The 22,164-nt window shown below is 38.6% G+C and overlaps 1 protein-coding gene across 2 annotated transcripts in view; it reads right to left on the bottom strand.

The window, feature by feature from the left end:
- Positions 1 to 936: 936 nt before the first annotated feature.
- The window catches only part of cert (ceramide transfer protein), a 30,599-nt gene continuing 9,371 nt past the window's right edge, over positions 937 to 22,164 (bottom strand). For both annotated transcript variants that reach the window (XM_028311747.1, XM_028311746.1), the window contains exons 7-12: positions 8,462 to 8,644; positions 6,940 to 7,046; positions 5,726 to 5,847; positions 5,204 to 5,385; positions 4,093 to 4,216; positions 937 to 3,232 (exon numbers count right to left, since the gene is read on the bottom strand). In XM_028311747.1, the coding sequence (XP_028167548.1) occupies positions 3,105 to 3,232; positions 4,093 to 4,216; positions 5,204 to 5,385; positions 5,726 to 5,847; positions 6,940 to 7,046; positions 8,462 to 8,644 (846 nt within the window). In that variant the 3' untranslated portion in view covers positions 937 to 3,104. The remainder of the gene's footprint in view (positions 3,233 to 4,092; positions 4,217 to 5,203; positions 5,386 to 5,725; positions 5,848 to 6,939; positions 7,047 to 8,461; positions 8,645 to 22,164) is intronic.

The following is a 22,164-nucleotide window of genomic DNA, read 5'->3' on the forward strand; positions in this document are numbered from 1 at the left end:
TCTTTATAAGTTAAATTAATATTATTTTGATAGTTAGCTCAATTGATTTAGGTTAAATTAAAATTAATTGATGTTGGTTTTATAATTAATCTTTCTCGAAATTCGTAAGGTGTATTACAATAGAGGATAATTAGAGCAGTATTCTGGATGTTGCATGAGTATGGGAACATCTTGACCTAACCAACTGAATGTTTATTTATAGTATTGTTTAAGGCAGTCGTGTTTGAAGTGTTATATAAGGTTACGGGGGCTGGTCCCCACTTAACTACGGAGAAGAAATTACATTGTTGTGAATTTTATATGCGTGGTGATGCGTTGATGTACCAATGTTACACTTAAAATTATTATCTTCCAGAAGTAATTTGTGCTTGATTCATCGCTTTAAATTTTTAACAATATTGTTGGTGATACGTATCGCTTCTTCTTCATGTTTGTAAAAGACAAATATTTTCTGAATGCAATCGTTTATAGCATCGAGAATGCAAATTTGAAGCGATGAATAACTACTTCCGAGTATCTTAGATAAATTGGAACGAAAGTTGTTGCTTAAGTTTATTGTTTTCATTAATAATGACGTTTGATCTGATAACAGTGTTAATGATTTACGAACGGTTATTATTCACATGTTTTATTTAGTGATGTTTTAAACATAAGCAACAATTGATCGTCAATTTTTAAATGAATGTCTATGTTCAGAGTACATTAATTGAATTGAATGAAATTGTTAAGTGTTGTAAATAAAGAAACAATAAAATGTATACTGTCTTTTGTTTACCTTAAACTAAAATAAAAACATTTAAATTCATCATAAAACATTTTATTATAAACAATAATTAAAAAAACATATTTTACATTACATAACTTACAATTCCAACATTGCGTTACTATAAATGCAATTTGTAATATTTATATTTCTCTGTTACATTTTGAGATATACCATTTAATTTGAGAGCTGTACAATATTTTACATATTTTATACAGTTTGTAGTAAACGAACATGTTATTTATATTAATATATTAGATCAGTATAGTTGGAATGGACATAGAATATGCATCGCATAAATATTAAGATTAAAGTAACAAAAATATGAGGATACTGAATACATAATACAGTACTGTTTAAGTACTCATTATGACCAAATAACCACCTAAACTTATTGTGATAGGATAACATTAAATCATAGTTACTAAATGATTAAATTTGTCACAAAAGGAATATGGAAGTCTGAAGACAAATCTTGGATCAATACAGCCGAAAAATAATTTAAAAGCCTACTAAAGCTAACGATATTTGAACATGAACAAAATGGAAAAAGCCCTACCGATAACATCTTGTATGTTTAAATAAAATCAAAAAGACATAATATAGCATTACAAAATAAAAGTGTAGGTACTAAGTTACGAAAAATTATTTTAAAATTAATATAAAATAGGTCACACGTCTAAAATATGACATGATATTAGGAGACGTTGTTTTACAGAATGAAAATGAGCCATTTTTAAAATAATCGTCGTTTTTATGAGTTTGTTTAAGAAATTATTTATGTAGACAGTCCTCTAGGGTCAAGATGACACTTCTAACCTTTAACCTAACTCTTACCACCCCCCAAAATGTTTACCCTTAAGACCAAGTCAAAAAATGTTTTCGCTCCCATCTTTTAAACCGACCTTGTTTCAGTTTTTTTTTTTCATAATCTCCTAATTCGTGTTACTCATAGACAAGACAATCTCAGCTATACTATGTTCAGTGCCGCCGAGAATGTATAGAAATTGTAGGGAAACAAAAGAAATCATAGATCTAAATAAGTGCTTACATTACAAACAGTAAACATAACGACATTTTAGCTATAAACACTCGACAGCTAACTACAATCCTGAAATATACAAAGTGTGACATTTTCCATACTCGCAGATCATTGTCAAACTAAAAAGAAACACCGTAGCAAGACATAAAACGATGCATGTTAATACACGATAGATACTACACTTTAGAAAGACATATCACTTTATATACTCCATAAATTACAATTATTTTGTTGCCACAAATGTCGTTTATCTATACTACATTTACATACCTACTCATATTTTCTGTACAATTCAGAAAAATTCAACAATAGCCCCAATAAAATATTTATAATACATTTCTTGAAAACTGGCATAGGTACTTTATAAAGCTATATTTCAAAACTGTACAATTTTGACTCATTTAGCCATATCAACACAGAATAACGTACTTTAATAGTATTTTATTTAAACAAATACACCAGTTTTCAATAAATTCTACGAAATCTGTAATAACATGAGACCACAAAACATCGTAACGTTTAAGGCAAAATGAAATACCTACCAGTCGATGACAAACTTGATGGGGCTACTTCCTACGACTTTCATAATTTTGAATCATCTATTTCTCTCGCTCGTAAAGCTAGTACGAGTGACAGAGACAGATAGACACAAAATACGAAACTACGTTATGAAATAGCCCGGTACCGCCGGGGAATGAGATCCCTAAGATACTTTTTAAAATTGTAACACAGGAAAACTGTCCAAAAATAGGTACTTATGGCACCTACAATCAACTGACCTGCTTTTTGTGAGCTGTGGATACTAATTTCATTATTTATTTCAATCATTACTACACATGAAGACCAGTACAAAAGGCGGAGTATATGACACAAATCATTACCATTAGTTTTGTGTAGAAAGTTGTCTTGTTAGCATCTAAGGCAAAATGAAACACTCACAGTCTACGACTTTTTGACAACATCTGGTATCACACACCAAACGTCTCGTGACATTATTTCAACATCATAAAATACATATATAGTCCCACGATCCCGAAACGTCAAGTGGCAAAAATAAACCCAGTATTGATATTAGCGGCATTAGCGCCCTCCGATAACATCCGATTTTTGCGGAATCGGAACCAGCGATCCGGTATTGACAGTGGCGCCCCCTGTCAATGTCACGGGTGGGACACCTATATCTAAAAGTTCCAACAGCTCACAAAAACGTCAGTAGATTGTCGGTTGTTTTCAAGTGTTCCAAATATTACCAGTTAATATTCAGTAGTTTACCAGTCTGGCGCGGGGCCCGGGCGGTCGCTACAAAGCTAGCGGCTTCCCGCGGCACTGCTCGGACACGTAACTCGTGAAGCGTTTGAGGAACTTGGGATACTCCCGTTTGTAGACTGCGCGGAGGACGCCGGCGGGCGCCCAGCCTCCTGGGTTTACTGGAATAAAGCATTTATTATTGCACTATGTGGAAATACACAGATCGAGACAATGTGGGGACTATGGCATCAGCTAACAAGCCGTAGCTTGTTTGTCTTGGCGTTTCGCATCAACAATAGGCTGGTTTCCTAAAAAAATTTTTTAGTCCGTCAATTTTAGTATACAAAAATATTGGACACGTATATTTTTAATTGTCAATCAAACAAATAATTACAAAGTTATAGTGCGTTGAAGTTCCACGCGGCGTCACAAAGTGCTGCACTTTTACGCACTCACTGACGTCACGGGCCTTGTCTTTAGAACTTTGACACGCTTTATCTCTTTACATTTTCATTAGTTTTAAAAAGCGAAAAATACGTGTCGAGTAGTTTTTGATAAACTGAAACTCTTGCTTTTTTACCCAGGAAACATCCCTATTGTCAGAAAGTCGTTGGGCCTGAAAGAGCCTAGAGTCTAACTACCTGTATTTATGAATTTTTTGACGTTCATAATAAATGTCAAATCTTGAGCGACTAGCGCTCACCAGTTGATGCCAATACTGCGCGCTAATGCTCTTTTTCCAAAGAAAATTATTTATTTTTCCGTGAATATGTTTAGCGTGGAAATCTTTTGGGGAGCTTTTGTTTATTAATTGACGGCACTAGGTTGAAAGGAATCGTTTTTCTCTGGCTGAAGAAGGTACTGCATACTGTTGGAGACTAGTGCCCGTTTTCACCATCAATCCCTAATTTTTAAGTGACTCCTATGAAAACAAAATTCCTGTTATATGTTACCATAGGGGTCACTTAAATTATAGGGATTAATGGTGAGAACGGGCGTAGGATGCTTAAACTCGCATTTAATTTCCGTGGCCACATACCTGTACTGCAGTAGGCGATGCTTGTGGTGATATTCTCGCGCGAGGGCGCCTCGCCGGCCGGCCACGAGCTGCGGCACGCCAGGCACACCGTCACGAACAGCCGAATGCACGCGCCAGAGTTCGCCTGCGGAACGAATGTTACGTTAATAAAGCACGTGACAATCACACAAATTAAGGAGATTATATTAATGACACCAATGGGTTCAACAAGGAAATTTTTCACTGATATGTCGTTAATGAAGATTCAGCAGTACCGTGCTCAGCGTAATGTTCATACACACCGAGTACTCGGCTGTAAGCACTGTCTCGCCCGTTTGCTCGGTACGTGTGATCAAGGCATTAGTTTCGCTTATCGCTCGAATGTCTGGTGGACAAGGCGCTAGGTGGTCTCTGTAGCGACCACGCACTCACCGGGTACTCGGCGTTGGTGGTGGAGTGGTTGGTGACGGCGTAGGTGGTCTCCTGTTGTAACCATGTCACTCACCGAGTACTTGACGTTGGTGGTGGAGTAATTACTGACGGCATCGGTGGTTTCTTGTGGTAACCATGTCACTCAACGAGTACTAGACGTTGGTGGTCACCTGTGATAACTCGTTAGGGACTCACCGGGTACTCGGCGTTGGTGGTGGAGTAATTACTGACCGCGTCGGTGGTTTCCTATGGTAACCATGTCACTCAACGAGTACTCAACGTTGGTGATCTCCTGTGATAACTCGTTAGGGACTCACCGGGTACTCGGCGTTGGTGGTGGAGTAATTACTGACCGCATCGGTGATCTCCTGTGGTTTCCACGTCACTCAACGAGTACTCGACGTTGGTGGTCACCAATGATAACTCGTTAGGGACTCACCGGGTACTCAGCGTTGGTGGTGGAGTAATTACTGACTGCGTCGGTGGTCTCCTGTGGTTACCACGTCACTCAACGGGTACTCAACGTTGGTGGTCTCCTGTGGTAACCACGTCACTCGGAAACTCACCGGGTACTCGGCGTCAGTGGTGGAGTAATTACTGACCGCATCGGTGGTCTCCTGCACGTGGTTACCACGTCACTCAACGGGTACTCAACGTTGGTGGTCTCCTATGGTAACCACGTCACTTTTTGGAAACTCACCGGGTACTCGGCGTTGGTGGTGGAGTGGTTGGTGACGGCGTAGGTGGCGCGGTCGGCGGCGCGCACGTGCGACCAGAACAGCGCGTCCCGCTGCGACGCGGGCCAGATGCGCTTGAACGTCTGGTGGAACACCAGCGCGTCTGATGACATCTCCTCGACGATCGTCATTGTTTCCAGTGTTGCTGTAGAGAGAAAAGCAGAGACTTTTTATTTGCACTTCGAAAAATGTAGTCTTGTTCCTGCACTTCGAAATTAAACCATTCAAAAGTGTAACCTTGATCCTTTTCATGTATTATTGAGAAGGAAACACTTGAACTGATACTAGTTTTCGACGCTAATAAACCAATAAATGGTATGGGAAATAGGCCTGAGAAGCACAGACGATGCCACATGAAGGCACATGGCATCTTACGTGCTTATAATGAGTGCTATTTTGCAACAAATTGTATTCTCACTTATGTGGTCAAGAATCCAAGACACAACGATTCTCCCTCCAATCTATAATGATAAAAGTCTACTCACTCTCCCACTCGTATCTGTAGCGCGGGTTGAAGAAGTAATGGCACATCTCGCGGGCGGACACGCCGCGGACTTTGTGCATCGCCTTCAGGGGATCCATCACCATGCCATCCACTTCCATCTCCCTGCAAACAGAAGAGAATATTATGTCATCATCGTAATTTTAGGTATTGGCAATCAATTCACTGCTGGTTATTAGTGGCATATTGACATTATGACATAGGCCTAACCCTACGCCAAAAAGCACGATCTCTCTTTTTTCATCCAATCAAGTTTCTTGATGTCGGTCTACCGAGTAACGTTACCGTTACCGTAAAACCGTTTACCGTTTATTACCGTTTAAAATACCGTTCTACGCTACGTCTGCCAAGACCATTGATATGGCTCTCTCTCTCTCATCGCTCTCTCTAGCTTGGTACTCGGCTTAGGTGGTCTCCTGTGGTAACCACGTCACTCATTCGAGAACTAAAACTCCAACCATAGAGAAGACCATAGTTGTGCTATGGAACTATTGGTAAATCGTATCAGTTAAATTACACAACTACATCAATAAATTTGAAAATTATAAATATATTATATACAGATGTAGGGTAGGTAAACTTAACATTGATGAAACAAACGCTGGCTGTAACAGCGTATTACACTTGAAAATTTCGACGGGTTCATCCAGTGTCTAAGTAGCTCAGTTGGAAGAGCAGTCGCCCGGCAAGCGGAAGGTCGTGGGTTCAATTCCCGCCTTAGGCAGTTCGATTTTTTCAAGTTATTTATAATTTTCAAATTAGTTTGAGATGCGACTCTAAACGCTAAAAATTTAATAACTATGTAAAAGAGCTGTTTCATCTTAACTGACAGTTAAATATTTGCAACAATATTTCTGTTAGATGTAGGGTAGGTAAACTTAACATTGATGAAACAAACGCTGGCTGTAACAGCGTATTACACTTGAAAATTTCGACGGGTTCATCCAGTGTCTAAGTAGCTCAGTTGGAAGAGCAGTCGCCCGGCAAGCGGAAGGTCGTGGGTTCAATTCCCGCCTTAGGCAGTTCGATTTTTTCAAGTTATTTATAATTTTCAAATTAGTTTGAGATGCGACTCTAAACGCTAAAAATTTAATAACTACATCAATAAAATTGATCAGGAAAAAAATAATGTGTACAAAGACGCAGGTGGCATGGTATAAGAAAATGAATGACATAAAAATTGGCAAAATAGCATACCTTCTGTACATCCTCATATCTCCCTCTTCGGCGAACAACTGCCAGCCTATCTCACCGCCAACGCCTTCGAAGGCGGCCTGGATTTGCTCTGTTGATATCCTGTCGATCTGGAACAAATAATATTTTATTTAGTTAAGCTACATAGCTATATTCAACCGAGGTAAAATCCAACTCGGCTGGGCAGCATTCGGGAAACTACGCAACATCTTTTCGTCCAAAATACCTCAGTGCCTAAAGACGAAAGTCTTCAATCAGTGTGTGTTGCCAGCGATGATATACGGCTCGGAAACGTGGCCTCTCAACGTGCTATGGAGAGGGCTATGTTCGGAGTTTCTCTACGAGATCGAATCAGAAATGAGGAGATCCGTAAACGAACCAAAGTCGCTGACATAGCCCAACGGATTAGTAAGCTGAAGTGGCAAAGGGCAGGGCATATAGTACGCAGAACTGACTGCCGATGGGGCAGCAAGGTTCTGGAGTGGAGGCCACGTACCGGAAAGCGCAGCGTAGGACGTCCACCCACAAGATGGACCGACGACCTCATAAAGGTAGCGGGAAGGCGCTGGATGCAGGCCGCCACCACCATTGTGGAAATCATTGGGGGAGGATGTTCTATGTTCAGCAGTGGACGTCCTATGGCTGAAATCTTGGCTCGGTTTACTTGAGGACCGGGTTGTATTATAGAGGGAGCGTGTCTTACCTCAGGCCATAAGGGGTGCACTGTGAGCCGGTTGTCGATGGCCGGCGGCGGCAGCTCGACCTCGTCTCTGGTGTGCACGCTAGGGGGCACCACTTGCACCGCTCCTCTATCTTGTCGGAGCCTGTTCATTGACTCACCTCAGGCCATAAGGGGTGCACTGTGAGCCTGTTGTCGATGGCCGGCGGCGGCAGCTCGACCTCGTCTCTGGTGTGCACGCTAGGGGGCACCACTTGCACCGCTCCTCCATCTTGTCGGAGCCTGTTCATTAACTCACCTCAGGCCATAAGGGGTGCACTGTGAGCCTGTTGTCGATGGCCGGCGGCGGCAGCTCGACCTCGTCTCTGGTGTGCACGCTAGGGGGCACCACTTGCACCGCTCCTCCATCTTGTCGGAGCCTGTTCATTAACTCACCTCAGGCCATAAGGGGTGCACTGTGAGCCTGTTGTCGATGGCCGGCGGCGGCAGCTCGACCTCGTCTCTGGTGTGCACGCTAGGGGGCACCACTTGCACCGCTCCTCCATCTTGTCGGAGCCTGTTCATTAACTCACCTCAGGCCATAAGGGGTGCACTGTGAGCCTGTTGTCGATGGCCGGCGGCGGCAGCTCGACCTCGTCTCTGGTGTGCACGCTAGGGGGCACCACTTGCACCGCTCCTCCATCTTGTCGGAGCCTGTTCATTAACTCACCTCAGGCCATAAGGGGTGCACTGTGAGCCTGTTGTCGATGGCCGGCGGCGGCAGCTCGACCTCGTCTCTGGTGTGCACGCTAGGGGGCGCCACTTGCACCGCTCCTCCATCTTGTCGGAGCCTGTTCATTGACTCACCTCAGGCCATAAGGGGTGCACTGTGAGCCTGTTGTCGATGGCCGGCGGCGGCAGCTCGACCTCGTCTCTGGTGTGCACGCTAGGGGGCGCCACTCGCGCGCACCGCTCCTCCTCCATCTTGTCGAAGCCGGTCTCGACAGCATCGTAGAACTCGTCGTCCGGTAATGTGGAGTGGGGCCCTTCCTGGTGGCAACAAAAAAAAACAATTAAAATAATGAAAAAATACGTCTTACTTTAACCGGTAAAGCATTTGATAAACGCACTCACACGACAAGTTACGAAATATTTAAGACACATTATTTATTTTGCTAAAATACAAAAAGTTGCCATAGTTACCATGTCATTTGTACCGATTATACTGAAATATAGTTCCAAAATACTGAACTGTCCTATCGATGACATTGACAGCGGGGCGCCACCGTCAATACCGAATCGCTGGTTCCGATTTTTGCCATGTTGGAAACCATAAAGTTGAACGATGGTAGCGCCCCCCTGTCATTGAGTTTGGCGAGACAGTTCAGCGTGGGTCATCTATAACAGTGATTTAGCACCTAGCAAAAAGGTACACATAAGTACACCTGAAAAATTAATCCTTTATCTTTATCACCATCTAAATCTAATCGTGCTAATTAAAGCAACCCAGATGTTTCAAGACAACGAAAATTCCTCACAATTTATTGTGTACACAAAGTATGGTACTCGTACCAAAGAAATGTTGTACCTACCTATCACTTGTATCGAGTAGGTACCTCACGTAGTTGATTATTCCGCGCGGCGCTAACCTACATACGGTTAAGGACATGTAGTGAAGAAATAAATTTGTCGATTGCGTGGACATTATCACTGAGTGCATAATAATTATGGAACCCTTGATCCATTCAAGGTTGCATTCTCCGCATGACTCTTATATTTTATTCCAAGACTAGACAAGAAAAGGAGGTAAAAGTATTATTTGATCACCTACTACTATGCTGAAACCTAAAACTTAGCTAATTCAAATTCAAATTGTTAAGATAAGTTAGTTTTATAATAGCACTGTTAAGAATTTTAGGAATCCTCTTTATTATTTTATTTTATTCTTAATAAAATTTAGCTTCCAATAAAATTCATAAAACTCCTTTATTCTCAACTTATCAACAGCACTTTCACACGTCCCATCATACGTAAGTACGTAAACTACCCTACAACAAACGACCCATTTATTGTGTAGGCAGAACGGAATGGTGGCATGACCTCAATTAATGTCACCAAAACCTTTGCAAAAACCGATGTGATATTTACCTAAAATCTAGAGCACACTAGTAAGGATATAATATGTATATTTTAGAAAGTTATTGATGGTAAGACTTGTTTAGATGTAATTAGGACAGTAATGTTTATTAACGCCCGTATTCACAAACGATGCTTGCTAAGTGAAGCAGCAAATCGAACGCACAACGTTGAATAGAGCTCAGTGATTGGTTCGTGACCCTGTGCGACCACGCGCACTGTGAGACCTCATAGTAATGTTTGTGAATACGGGCGTTACTCTACATCTTATGTAAAGAAAGGAAAACCCATCTCGTATATTTTAATCTTGAAACTGTTTGTAATACTTAGTTACTGTGAAGCAGTTATAAAGTAGGTAAATATTTAAAGTGTTATTAATTACTTCAATATCATATTGTTGGTGAGATTTGAATGTGAAATCAAGTCACAGATTTATTTATTTTATTTTATCTTTAATTTGTGATAGGTATTTTAGTTTTCAGAGTGTGTTTTTTTATTTTATTTGTATCATGCGAAAAACATTTTGTATCTATAATACACTATCTGAAAGGTAAACCATAAGTAAATGACAACAGGTGCATTTTATTGTTTTTAATATCAATTTATTGTCACGAAATGGTATTAAACATGCATTACAACGCTATTGTACCTATGTAATCGCAATCGAGCATGTGATCAAACACATGACGTCTGACCGACTTTAACATATTAATTTATTATGCTATAAAACCGATAACAGTTAATGTTAGTTTAAACATTTTATGACACTTTCTTGATATTAAAATATTTTTTCCGTGTTGAACATAGGGTTCTCTTCCGGGAAATCCCGGTACTCATTTTTCCCGGGAATTCCCGATAATCTAATCCTTTATCTAGTTCCGGTACTGACGATGCAATTCCCGGGACTTTCGGTACTTTCGGGACTTGAATAATTTATTTTTAATAACATTTTTTTGACTAGATGCCATCATCTTTTTACGTACACACTATCAACAAATGAAAAAATATTAATAATGTTCCTAATTCATTACTATCCTTTTAAGACTGATTGTTTTATCTGATTGTACTTAGATACTACTTATTATTTCTTTCAACAGCGTGTTTTTTCATAAACCTAATTTAGTTAATTTATGTTTTGTCCCTAAGAGTACACCGTTGATTTTTCGTCGGCCGATAGTTTAGTCGGGCAGTTGATCAGTATGGGCATGTATGGGAGTGCGCACACTACGCCGATTCGATTTGGCCGATTCTTCATACAAATTAAAATCGGGCACAACTATAACGGCCAACTAAAAATCAACGGTGTGCGCCTACTCTGACGTGTCTTTCCCATGACACTTATTATACACGTTACGGGTTCCAAATATAGTCCCCACACGTTAGGGAATAGAAAATGTAGCGTTCATTACCCATCAGGTCATGGCAAATGACAACACCACCATAAACGTGTCTGGACTCTGGACACACCCCGTTATGGCGTGGCGTCATTTGAGCGTGACGTCACTACACTCCCCTTGGCAACCGGAACGGTTGGCGTGCCGAAATGTGGCATTTGTTGGCAAAATGTAGCCTTGCCAACTTTCAGTGCCATAGATGGAGGCAGCGGGTAGGTCAAAGTTGGTTTTAAAAGAAAGTGAACCTTTTAACCATAGATGGTTGGTCAAATCAATTCTTTGAGCAATAAGTACAAGATGGTTTAAAGTATGATGTAATTTCTTAATCACATTTTACCCTGAATATGGGTAAAATGTGATTAAGAAATCTTGAAAATCAAGCTAAAAAGTTCTTTAAAAACTTTATGCTGGGTATTCAGAATTTCTTGAGAGTAACTGATAGATATACTAAGTCAAAATACTATCCGTACTTGAATATCTACAAACGCTTTACAAGTAAGCGACTTCCTAAATTCCTAGCCATAACTGATAATTATGCTAATGTAGCCCCTAAATTATACCTACTTAAACGGTCTTTCAAACTAACTAGATAAGAGAATTTACTCATGTGAATGCAATAAGGTAGGAAATGGATGAAAGTAAACACTTTGACATCTGATGCAGTCGTAATGGGACCTATTTTAAAACCAAAATGTTGCCTATACATTAGACAAGGCTGCCAACATCATAGCATTAATGAGCCACAGTGGCCGGTCACAATAGCCCCTTTGTTCTGGATTCAACGGGGAATTTAGCACATCAAAGCTTGCGTGACGTCACTGCGCTAAGTATTGCCATATCTCAATAAAGAGCGGGGAACGAGTAGAATAGAGGACAGAAAATTGCTATTCCGAAATGTTAAGCGACGAACATGAAACTCACGAAATACAAAGATCTTCTCACTATACTATACATAACTTTTTTAAACCACTAAAATAGTTATAGGCATTCAAATTAGGCGATAAGTGCTTTAACAATAGTTTTTATACAAGCACTAACATCTTAACTAAATGTTACGTTAGAGTCATATCAAAAACATCTAGCTTGATTTAAGAATCTGTTAACTTGTCGTTATAAATAAACTTGTTAATGTATGTGTAGCTGTACGAAAAAGTTATAAACAACATTTTGAAACTGTTGAAACTGTATTACTAGTACGGAAACGATTTACGACAGAAAACCGCGAAAAACCCCACATCAAACGCACCTATAGTCGTATAAATCAAAGATTAAGATGTACAGACGACAACACAACACCGAGACAGCTTAACCAGTTGTAATAGGATCCATTTTGCAACAAAAAGTCATAGACTAAGAGCTAGTGAACGCCAGACCTACGTCATTTTATAAAAGCTGAAAGTTTGTCAGCGTATGCTCCCAAAATAGGATATAATGTTGGTGAATTATGATATATAAATATATCATATTTGGGCAAAAATTAGAAGTAGTTTCCTCAACAGCCAGACAGTTTTGACCGTTCCAACTCCTTGTCAGACAGTTTTTTAGGGTAGCTGCTAAAGCTACGATGACCCAAACTTCATAATTCACCAACATTATATCCTATATTGGGAGCATACGCTGACAAACTTTCAGCTTTTATAAAATGACGTAGGTCTGGCGTTCACTAGCTCTTAGTCTATCATAGTCTGATCAACTGACTGTAGAACATTACACACCAAGGCTACATCACTGGCATCTAAATGCACACAAGCACACGCACACAGAACCCTCACAATCTTGAAAGCTCTCTGAACGCCTGGGTGAGCTAACGAAATGCTCTGACGTCATCAGTGATACCGTCATTACGAGGGGAGCAGTCTGTTCCCTTATTGTCATGACGTCATCGGCGAGCTATTTTAGGGTGCCGGAGTGGCTAAAAGTGGACCTTGACCAGGAATATGATGTCACTTCTAATATTAGATTTGCAAAATTAATAGTCTACCCTTGAGGCAAGCCCATTGAGTAATTTTACATAACCCATTACTCCTATTAGTTTATTATTATCTAGATCAACCAGTAAAATACTATCCAGCTATGTAGAAATCGGCAAAAAGAAATAATCATTATCATTAGCATTTTCAGTTTTCTGTTCCCTTATCTTAAAAGGCCAAGCAGTTTTCAAAAGAAAAGGGTTGATTCCAGGGCCGTCGAAACCTTTTCATACAAACTTTCAAAGGTGATCTGCCATAGTGATTTTATTTTAAAAGTTTCGTGAAGAATGCTGTATTTAAGTAGTAGAATTAAATTAACCTTTTTCGTTAGAGCACACAATCCTAATCACCTCACATTACGGGCTGGATCCAGCTCAAACATAAAAACTAAAAAAATTGCATTTGAACATTTAAAACAAACATCACGTAACAAATCTCGTAAGCGGCAGCATAAAACCAAATGGTACGATATTACGGAGCGCAAAAAGTGAAAGAATGCACTAATTGCAGGAAGCAACGCTCGCGGCTAGGAAGGGAGAGTGGGCAAACACAAGCGCCGGCAGCAGTCAATCAGTCGATTATATCGATATCGGTTATCATAACGCGAGCAATCGAGTCTTGCCCCGTTATCGATAATAGCTCGATTACCCGCAGATTTGCGGTGGCACTGAGCGAGCAATCTGTGCCAGAAGCTTTTAAAGGAGGAAGAAATTACCTATAATTACGGAGCTAGTGCTTCTAAAAGCTCTTTCATTTGAAAGAAGTTTTGTTTAGTTTAGTGTGCGGTCTTGCAAACGCACGGCAAACGTCCGTCTCAAAACGTCTAATTTGAGCTCAAAGATTTTGAACGATTTTAGACAATGTAAATAGCGAATGCAAAGGAAATTGGAAGCAATTACAAAGGAAATGCTGGACGTTACAAAATTTTTAATGAGTAATACAAGGATATTTCTAATTAAATAATACTAAAAGTTTTGTAAGCACAAAAATGGTTAAGCAATACTTGTCAGATGCTCCTAACCAAACACACATTACACAATATTTAGAGCATTTAGGATTGGAAATCTAAATGGAGCTAAACGAAACCGCTACCGGCAACATAAACCTACTCTCCTAATTAACTCAATCAACATCTACGGAAGTTTTATAAACCTTGAACTTGTAGGGGCTAGACTCTTAAGTAGTTTACCGAGAGATTGTTGGCTAAACTAGTATTGGATAGAGAAGTGACAGCATAATCCACACTAAGAAGTTAAGCTGGCATGAAGTCAACATGGTGTTTAATAAGCTTAATTCGTTTAGGCGAATTTATTCGTAACTGCTTTTAGCGAGGATTAAACACGTCAGTTTCAATTAAATTACTTTCTCATATTTCAATTAAGAATGACTACGTGATACGTGATTTCATAACTGTTATAGCAAAATGAAAGGATATTAAATACATAATCAATTCAAAACGTTTTTTACATATTTTATTTATCATGCTGTCAAAATTTAACTTTCAGTTTCAATTTATTTTGATTCAAACTGTTACAAACCATCTGTGTTATAAATCGACGTTAAATTAACTCTTGAAAGCTTCCAAACGGAATAACGATTTATAAGAACCACTGAACTTCGTACATAAAAGCCCGTAAATTAAAGGGTGGAAACCCGCAGTCATTAATACCAAACAAGAAAACATTCCTGACATATTCAAAATAGCGCGTACGAGCAGCGTTGATCGTTAATAGTTCATTGCCATTCAACAAAATAAGTGGTAAAAATAGAAACTACTTTAAAGGTTTAAAAGGGCTACATGAAAACAACAATACATGGAGGACACCTTTGTCAAATGATGTAACATGAATCAAACATCACAAGGTATTATTAGTGAAAAGATTGACCACAGGTCCACAACCAACCCAAACGTTTAGTATAATATGCAATGGACTGTGTAACAGGACTATTTGGGGATGTATTTATAAGTATACTAAGACTAGAAGATCAATATCAATAAATTAAACACGTCCAGTCACATCAGTAATTGATGTCCGCCGATGCTGTCATGTCAACGTCACACTCAACATTAATTCACGTACGAATGATGGATCACGATACGACGGCAATATATAAATATGCAAGTTCTGTCGAAAGTTAGATTTGTTTGAACGGCGTCTGCGGTCAATTTACTTTGGAAAATAAAACTGATTGTGCCTCGATTGCACACTTGGAGTCAATATAGATCCATCATGTCGAAAGGGTCCAGTCCAGTGTTGTTGCAAAATAACAGCTAATACAATTTAGATTTCGAAATGTGTCAATTAAAACCTTTGCAGTATTGTTTTTCTATTTTTAAAACAATGACATGCAATTCCGGCAGAATAGAATAATAATAATGAATAATAAGGATGTCGTAAAAGAAAAGTAAAGAAAAAATATGCGAACAGTTTGCCCAGCCACTTCGACCAGCGTGAAGAACGTAGGCGAAATCTGGAGGATCAACATTATCATTTCAGCCATAGGACGTCCACTGCTGAACATAGGCCTCCCCCAATGATTTCCATGTTGCTGGACGCAGGATTAACCGGGCAACATGGATATCTGGAGGATGCTACTGGTAAATTAGAGAAGGTCTTGTTTCTGCAGTGGAGTGTTTTTGAGAAATGATGAATCATCGTTGATGATGAAGATAAGGAGGAGGTTAAACAAAATTACGAGAAAAAAACTATTCTGGTCATGGAGGAAATCGTGCTCGTGACATTTGAACCCCATAAACTCTGTGTTTAAGACCAACACGACCTATTTAGCGACGCGCCCTTGTTTTGGTCCGAATCGATAGCTATCGGCATTTCAGTATGTGCAATCACGATACTGTCGGTGTGATTCCGTGGTTCGTTCTCGGAACGGATATCTAAATTCAAAACAAGACTTGCTGTTCTATTTTGAACCGTTTTCCAGAATATACAACGTTGATTTGATTCATCACGAGAATTTGCATCGCAGTTCCCTTTAAAAAGTACGGTTAATGATTTTCTGAAAAAAACAGTGTTCTTGGTTACGTAAGGGCTTCAGCAACGGTTTTATTTTATTTATTTATTAGGTATATACTACAGTTGACAATCGATTTTTGTTAGTTGCAGCTTCTAATCAAGCTGGAAGCAATAATTAGTGTAACGTCTTTATATTATCTTATTTATTGTTTGTTTATTTATTATCATCGTCTAGCACTCGCTCTACTTAATTTATCTTAATGTTATTTATGTCTCAAATATGACTACACTTGTATTGACTGGCTAGGTAATTATATTGTCTATGACTAAAATAATGATAAGACGTGACCAGCTCTGATTGCGTCATGGTCACGTCACCTCATGTCCTGAATCATGCATTTCTGAGCAATCAATGCAACTGAAATAGTTCAATATATTGTCTGTTTTTGGAATGAAATGTGCAATTACAGCTAAACCATGATAAATTACCATTATGTTTACCCAAAATTGTGCAAATAAATATTTGAATTTGTAAATGGTCGCATCATCGGTATTATAAGCAAGACAAGGCATTTCTACTAACACAACCCAAATGTCATATCAACCCAAATGTCAGACACGCAAATTACAGAACTCCATGAAAGTTCGTTAGCAATTAAAAAGCTACTACTAAAACTTTACACAATAATTATAAAATCGATTACTTTATGGAGCTACAGATATAGTAGGATCGGACTCGGCAAGGAGGGTTGCTGGAAACGTCCCGACTTTTAGGGGTCTAGTGACATGTCCCGTTTTTACCCTTGCAGGACGAAAAATGTCCCCACCCGTTGGTGGTATAGTATACCAACCTCTTTAATTTGTTATTCAAACACATCTCTTCGCTTTGGTTGGTGGAACCGTGCCTTGCTTGACTTACTGATCGGTGATGGTCCATGGACCATTGACTACCAAGTCAGGTGGACTGATCTAAGCTGATGACTAATGATTACGATGAACTTTGTAATGGGTAAACATCCCGATATGCTACCCTAACGATAGTAACCATAAATGAAACAATGCAAAGCTATTACTGGGAATCGTAAAAAACATCTATATTTAGGAACAGGATGAATGAATCAAAGAACTTTATTGTTATCAAATTCTGCTAATCATGACATAATAATTGCACTTTTGATTATCGATTAACAATAACTTTGTTTGTTTAACCGATAGAATAGTAAGGCCTCAGCCTCGAACTTAGCGGGCAGCGGGGCGGCGGCGGCGGCGGCGCGGGAGCGAGGCGAGCAACGCAGACCCGTTCTCGAAACCAGGCGGGCAGCTCGCGCGGCGCTTTAGCGGCGAAGTGTTGTGTTCGGGGTTGTGTTGTCGAGATATTTGTTTTTATTCGCGAACGAAATGTCTGAACAACGGCGACAATTTTATTTCGATTCAAATTTATTCCTTACGCTCGATTTATTGTGGGCAAAAGAAGGAGTGCGCTGCCCGCTCGTTGGCCGCTCCCTCGCCGCTGCCCGCTCGTTGCCCGCTCCGGCGCCGCTGCCGCGCCGCTGTTTTCGAGAACCGGTCTATTTGATTTTACGCATAAGATCCTGCCGCTCCCGCCCCGCCGCCGCTCCCGCGCCGCTGCCCGCTAAGTTCGAGGCTGAGGCCTAAAGCTTGACTTGATTATTATTGGTGTTATTACGGCAAAAAGCGCAGGCGTACAAAATTGTATCTATTCATAACTCCAAAATAACTCATCAAACAATTTGGTCTAATCGGATCAGATTACGATCTATGTTACTAATATTATAAACGCGGAAGTTTGTAAGGATCGATGGACGTTTGTTTATTTGACGCAAAAAGTAGAACTTCAGAATAACACAAAGGTTAAATTAAGAAATCCAATTTAGAAATCTACGTGGAAGAAGACGCCGGCATGAACTAATAGTCTACGATACAATAAGAAGTCTCAATATCGTTAAATGTATACCTAATTATAACTCTTAGTAGGAAGAATGTAAACACCGCCCTTTCCTATTTTAACCGCTAGTGGCGCCACTGTATTCTCGATTCTGTTTTGCACGTGTGGAGTTCATCAAACCGCGTTCTAAATTATTAATCTTTTTTCTATAACTTAATATTATAAAGCTGAAGAGTTTGTTTGCTAGAACGCGCTAAACTCAGGAACTATTGGTCTGATTTGAGAAATTATTTCAGTGTTTGATAGCTTATTTATCGAGGAAGGCTATAAGCTATAAATAGCGGAGTTTTGGATTGACACTGTATAGGTTTGCTGTCGACATAACAAGAAGAAGATAGGCTATAACTATTCCATGCGGACGAAGTCGCGGGCAGAAGCTAGTATTAGTATATTTCCAATACTACTCAATCAAATAGTATTCTTTATCATTGCAGTGACCCCGCCACCTCATTAGTGCCGAAGCCCTACATAGTCTAGACATGCGGTTCGTAGACCTTTGGTCAAGTGGTGAACTCTTATGAATATTTAATTGTTCAACTACACTACGATGCATGCATATAATTGCATAACTGGTAGCTTATATCGATGTTGATTTGTTTCATTATGAAATGTCAAATAAATCGACTGAAATCGGATCAAAAACTATCTGAAATCAAAATCTAGAAGTTCTTTATTTATTGTATGAAGTAGAAAAAATTAGCACCTACCAATTTTTGATCTTTAGAAATATCTCTACTACTCTCTACATGTCTCATGATTTCTTTGCATAAATATTATATGGGTAGATTAAATATTGCATTATCTTAAAAGTATTTTTATGTCTTAACACGACTGTAACTCCAGCAATCAAAGAGTCGTTATATATCCGTGTCGCTTTAGTTCAGCTTTTGTATTGTCTTTTTTAATGTATGCGAAAACGATTTGACAACGTTGTGAAAATTGTAAGAAGTTTGCGAGAAACGAAACAAAATTCTTAGTAACAATATCTTGCAATATTATCATGAAAAAGACATTATAATAAAAATTGTAAAGTATTCAAAACACAAGTATTTATGTGAATTGTTGCAATTGACGAAATGTAAATGTAGTTTTCAATGGTACTAAACCAAAATTGAAGTAGATTAAATAAATAATAGTCACGTAAACTAATACTGGACTATTTGGCCACAAACCAAAGCCACATTTGTGCAATGCGTGTATTAATCCTTCCTACATTACACACGGTTATACAATCTTTTGTTTAACCCAAATAGTTGAGTGATGAACACGCTCGTTGCTCCTTACGGTGATTATAAAAATTATATGATGTATACCTACGTAACGGTGTTATGTAAGAGCTTAAAAGAAACAAAGGTTGTAGAGCGGCTGTACACGCGAACTTTAAGCAGACTGACATCACTAAACGCACTGTGAAATGTTGACAGGTGACACAATCTACTGGGTCCTTTGTGGCTTTTGTTTTTTTTGTGTTTTGTTTTTGTTTGTTTTTTTTTTTAAGTTGTCAAATAAATAATTTTTCTTTCTTTCTTTCTTTCTTTCTTTCTATATAAGTTCTCGTTATTATTAATTTTATTGTGTGATTTAATTAATCTATCAGTACGATATTATAAAATCAAGTTATCACCAACAGTTGTCTCAGTTACCTGCTGTAACGGTCCGTGTATGACTGCTCTAAGAAAGTTGGCCTTACAAAAATGACTAACAAACTTTTTCCAAACCCAGCTATATTATTAAGGGTTTAGTTGGCTCAGTCGGATATACGTGAAGCAATCAAGTTGAAATGGGTCGACCACAGTTTACGCAAGATGATGGAATCAAGAAACAGTACCTATCATTGGAGAATAATGGTCGTAAATGAGCATTTTTAGCACTACTAAAGCAAATATATTGCTTTCGCGAACCAAATTCATTTCTAAACCGAAATCATGATTGGATGATTCGTGGAAACAGCTGTCTCATAAGATATCATTAAAGATCATTTATGTAATTCATTAGAGCACTCGTTCGGAACATTTAATCAATTATACACAAAGTTCCGCGTAATTTTTCTTTGAAATAAACCAGCTAATACATTACAGGAACATCGTACAAACATTCCGACGTGTTTAAAACATTTAGCAAGATCAACATCGCGGCATCGGTCTAATAAATAAATAAAATAAAATAATGAGATGAGACTAAATTAATTGAACATAATGTTCATACAAGTTTCAGCAGACTGCTTCCTAAATAAAATAAAGACTGGTTGCACACTGGTAGCAAATGTATAAACTGGTATGTTACTGTACTGTTTTCTGTGAATTTTGATCGCTTGTATTGATATCGAATTAGACTTGCTATTTTCCAATTTTTGCTTTTTCAACTCGGTCGTGCGTGTCGTTCATGTGAATAAATATTTAACTCCAACACAATTTTACAATAAGAACTCTACAACTCAAGTAATAAGTTAGCGCTTATAATTTCGCTATCGTTAATTTTTCGAAATAAAATGAGTATTTAACCTACAACAAACGATCGAAAGAACATAGAAAACTAAAAATTGTATTATTAAATCTCTCGAAAAACTTTCCTTAGAACTTTGGGTACAATATGAGTGTTACAATTCGTATGAGAAAATGGCGGCGGTCAGGTGAAACTATAATTAATTTATAAAAACGATTCCATACGTCGCCTCATATTTGAAATTACAAAATTATAGTGCGAATAATACACAGATTCAATTACTATGTGTAACGTGGGAAAAATCGATGTAATTAAGTATTCAAGCCTGTCATAATGCTCGTCCACACGATAACTAACTGGAATACTAAATTGATAAAGTAAAACTAACATCACGCGCAAAGTCAATAAACTTTGGTATTTATTGACTTTGAAGGTGAAATAAAAACAATACATATCAATAATGCGCTATTTTTTTCATGTGTGTGAGATTATTTCGCGATTCGACACTAACTGAAACAAATCAACCGTGTTTAATGTTGAACCTGTAACGATTTGCAACACCCGCATCATCAGTGTGACAAATCAGTAAGTGGCGCACTATGGCAAATGGCGTAGAGTCACGCACCAACATTATGGTGTGAACGCACTGAATACAGATTATGATGATGGGAGCGAAATGACAGTTCAAGACATGTCATATCAACATCAACCTCATTTTTGTGAACACACCGAAAATCAACAGTTATTTGTGATAATTAATGCGGAGTGCAATCACCTCGACTGAACTAATTGAATTTTGTTGAAATGTTCAAGAATAACTTCTCAAATAAAATCTATAAGAAAACATCAATTTGTAAAAAGGTGGTAGCATTACCACGAAAAAATTAAACCAACCGCGCTCTATAAAACTAGCAGTAAACCGTGTAAAAATTGATTGCTATAATGCTATACAAACAGACAATCAAAAGTATTGTGAAACAGAAGTGAGAATAAAAACACCTGGCAGAAGCAAATTGATATTAATTAAACGTTTTACCGTCTATAGAAGTTGTTGGATTGCTGTTAACTTATTGCATATCTTGGGACTTTCTAGAAAGAAAGTTTATACTAGTTATAGTTGAAGGAAGCTGGCAAGTCGCGTGATAGGAGCGTATCTTTAGCGTAAACAACTCGTACTATTTATGTTACATTATCATTTTAAACAAACAGTCAATGTGTAAATCGTTTCGTCATTGTCATAATTTTTGTATCTAATAGGTATGTTGTTATTCTTATTTCTTACATAGCCGAAAACTTCAGGATTTAGTACTATGCTCCTGTAATTAAAAAGTTAGTAAAAAATCTATAGGTACGATCCAAAAAGGGTGATTCCAGTACTGAAATCCTTTTCACTGAAAATATTCCCTTCTCATTTCTGATTGACCCATCTGTTAAGATTTTTGTAAGGAGATCCCTCAAAAACCCTAATGGATAGGTGGGTTTTTTTACAACCTGAATGTATTGATCGACCTCAATGTGCATGACCGTGAATTTCTCCCATAATATATCTCGAGTCGTCCAGCATTTCTCGGTACGGCAAGTGGGTCAGACGTCAGGTGGAAATCGACGCGACATTGCAGAAACCGGCTGTAATGCATACGCACACTATCTCGTGGTTATTCGAGCTTCGATTAAAAAAATCGGTCAAGTG

The sequence above is a fragment of the Ostrinia furnacalis genome, unplaced genomic scaffold (assembly GCF_004193835.3).
Source record: "Ostrinia furnacalis isolate ACB-3 unplaced genomic scaffold, ASM419383v2 OfSCF3546, whole genome shotgun sequence".
Lineage (NCBI taxonomy): Eukaryota > Metazoa > Arthropoda > Insecta > Lepidoptera > Crambidae > Ostrinia > Ostrinia furnacalis.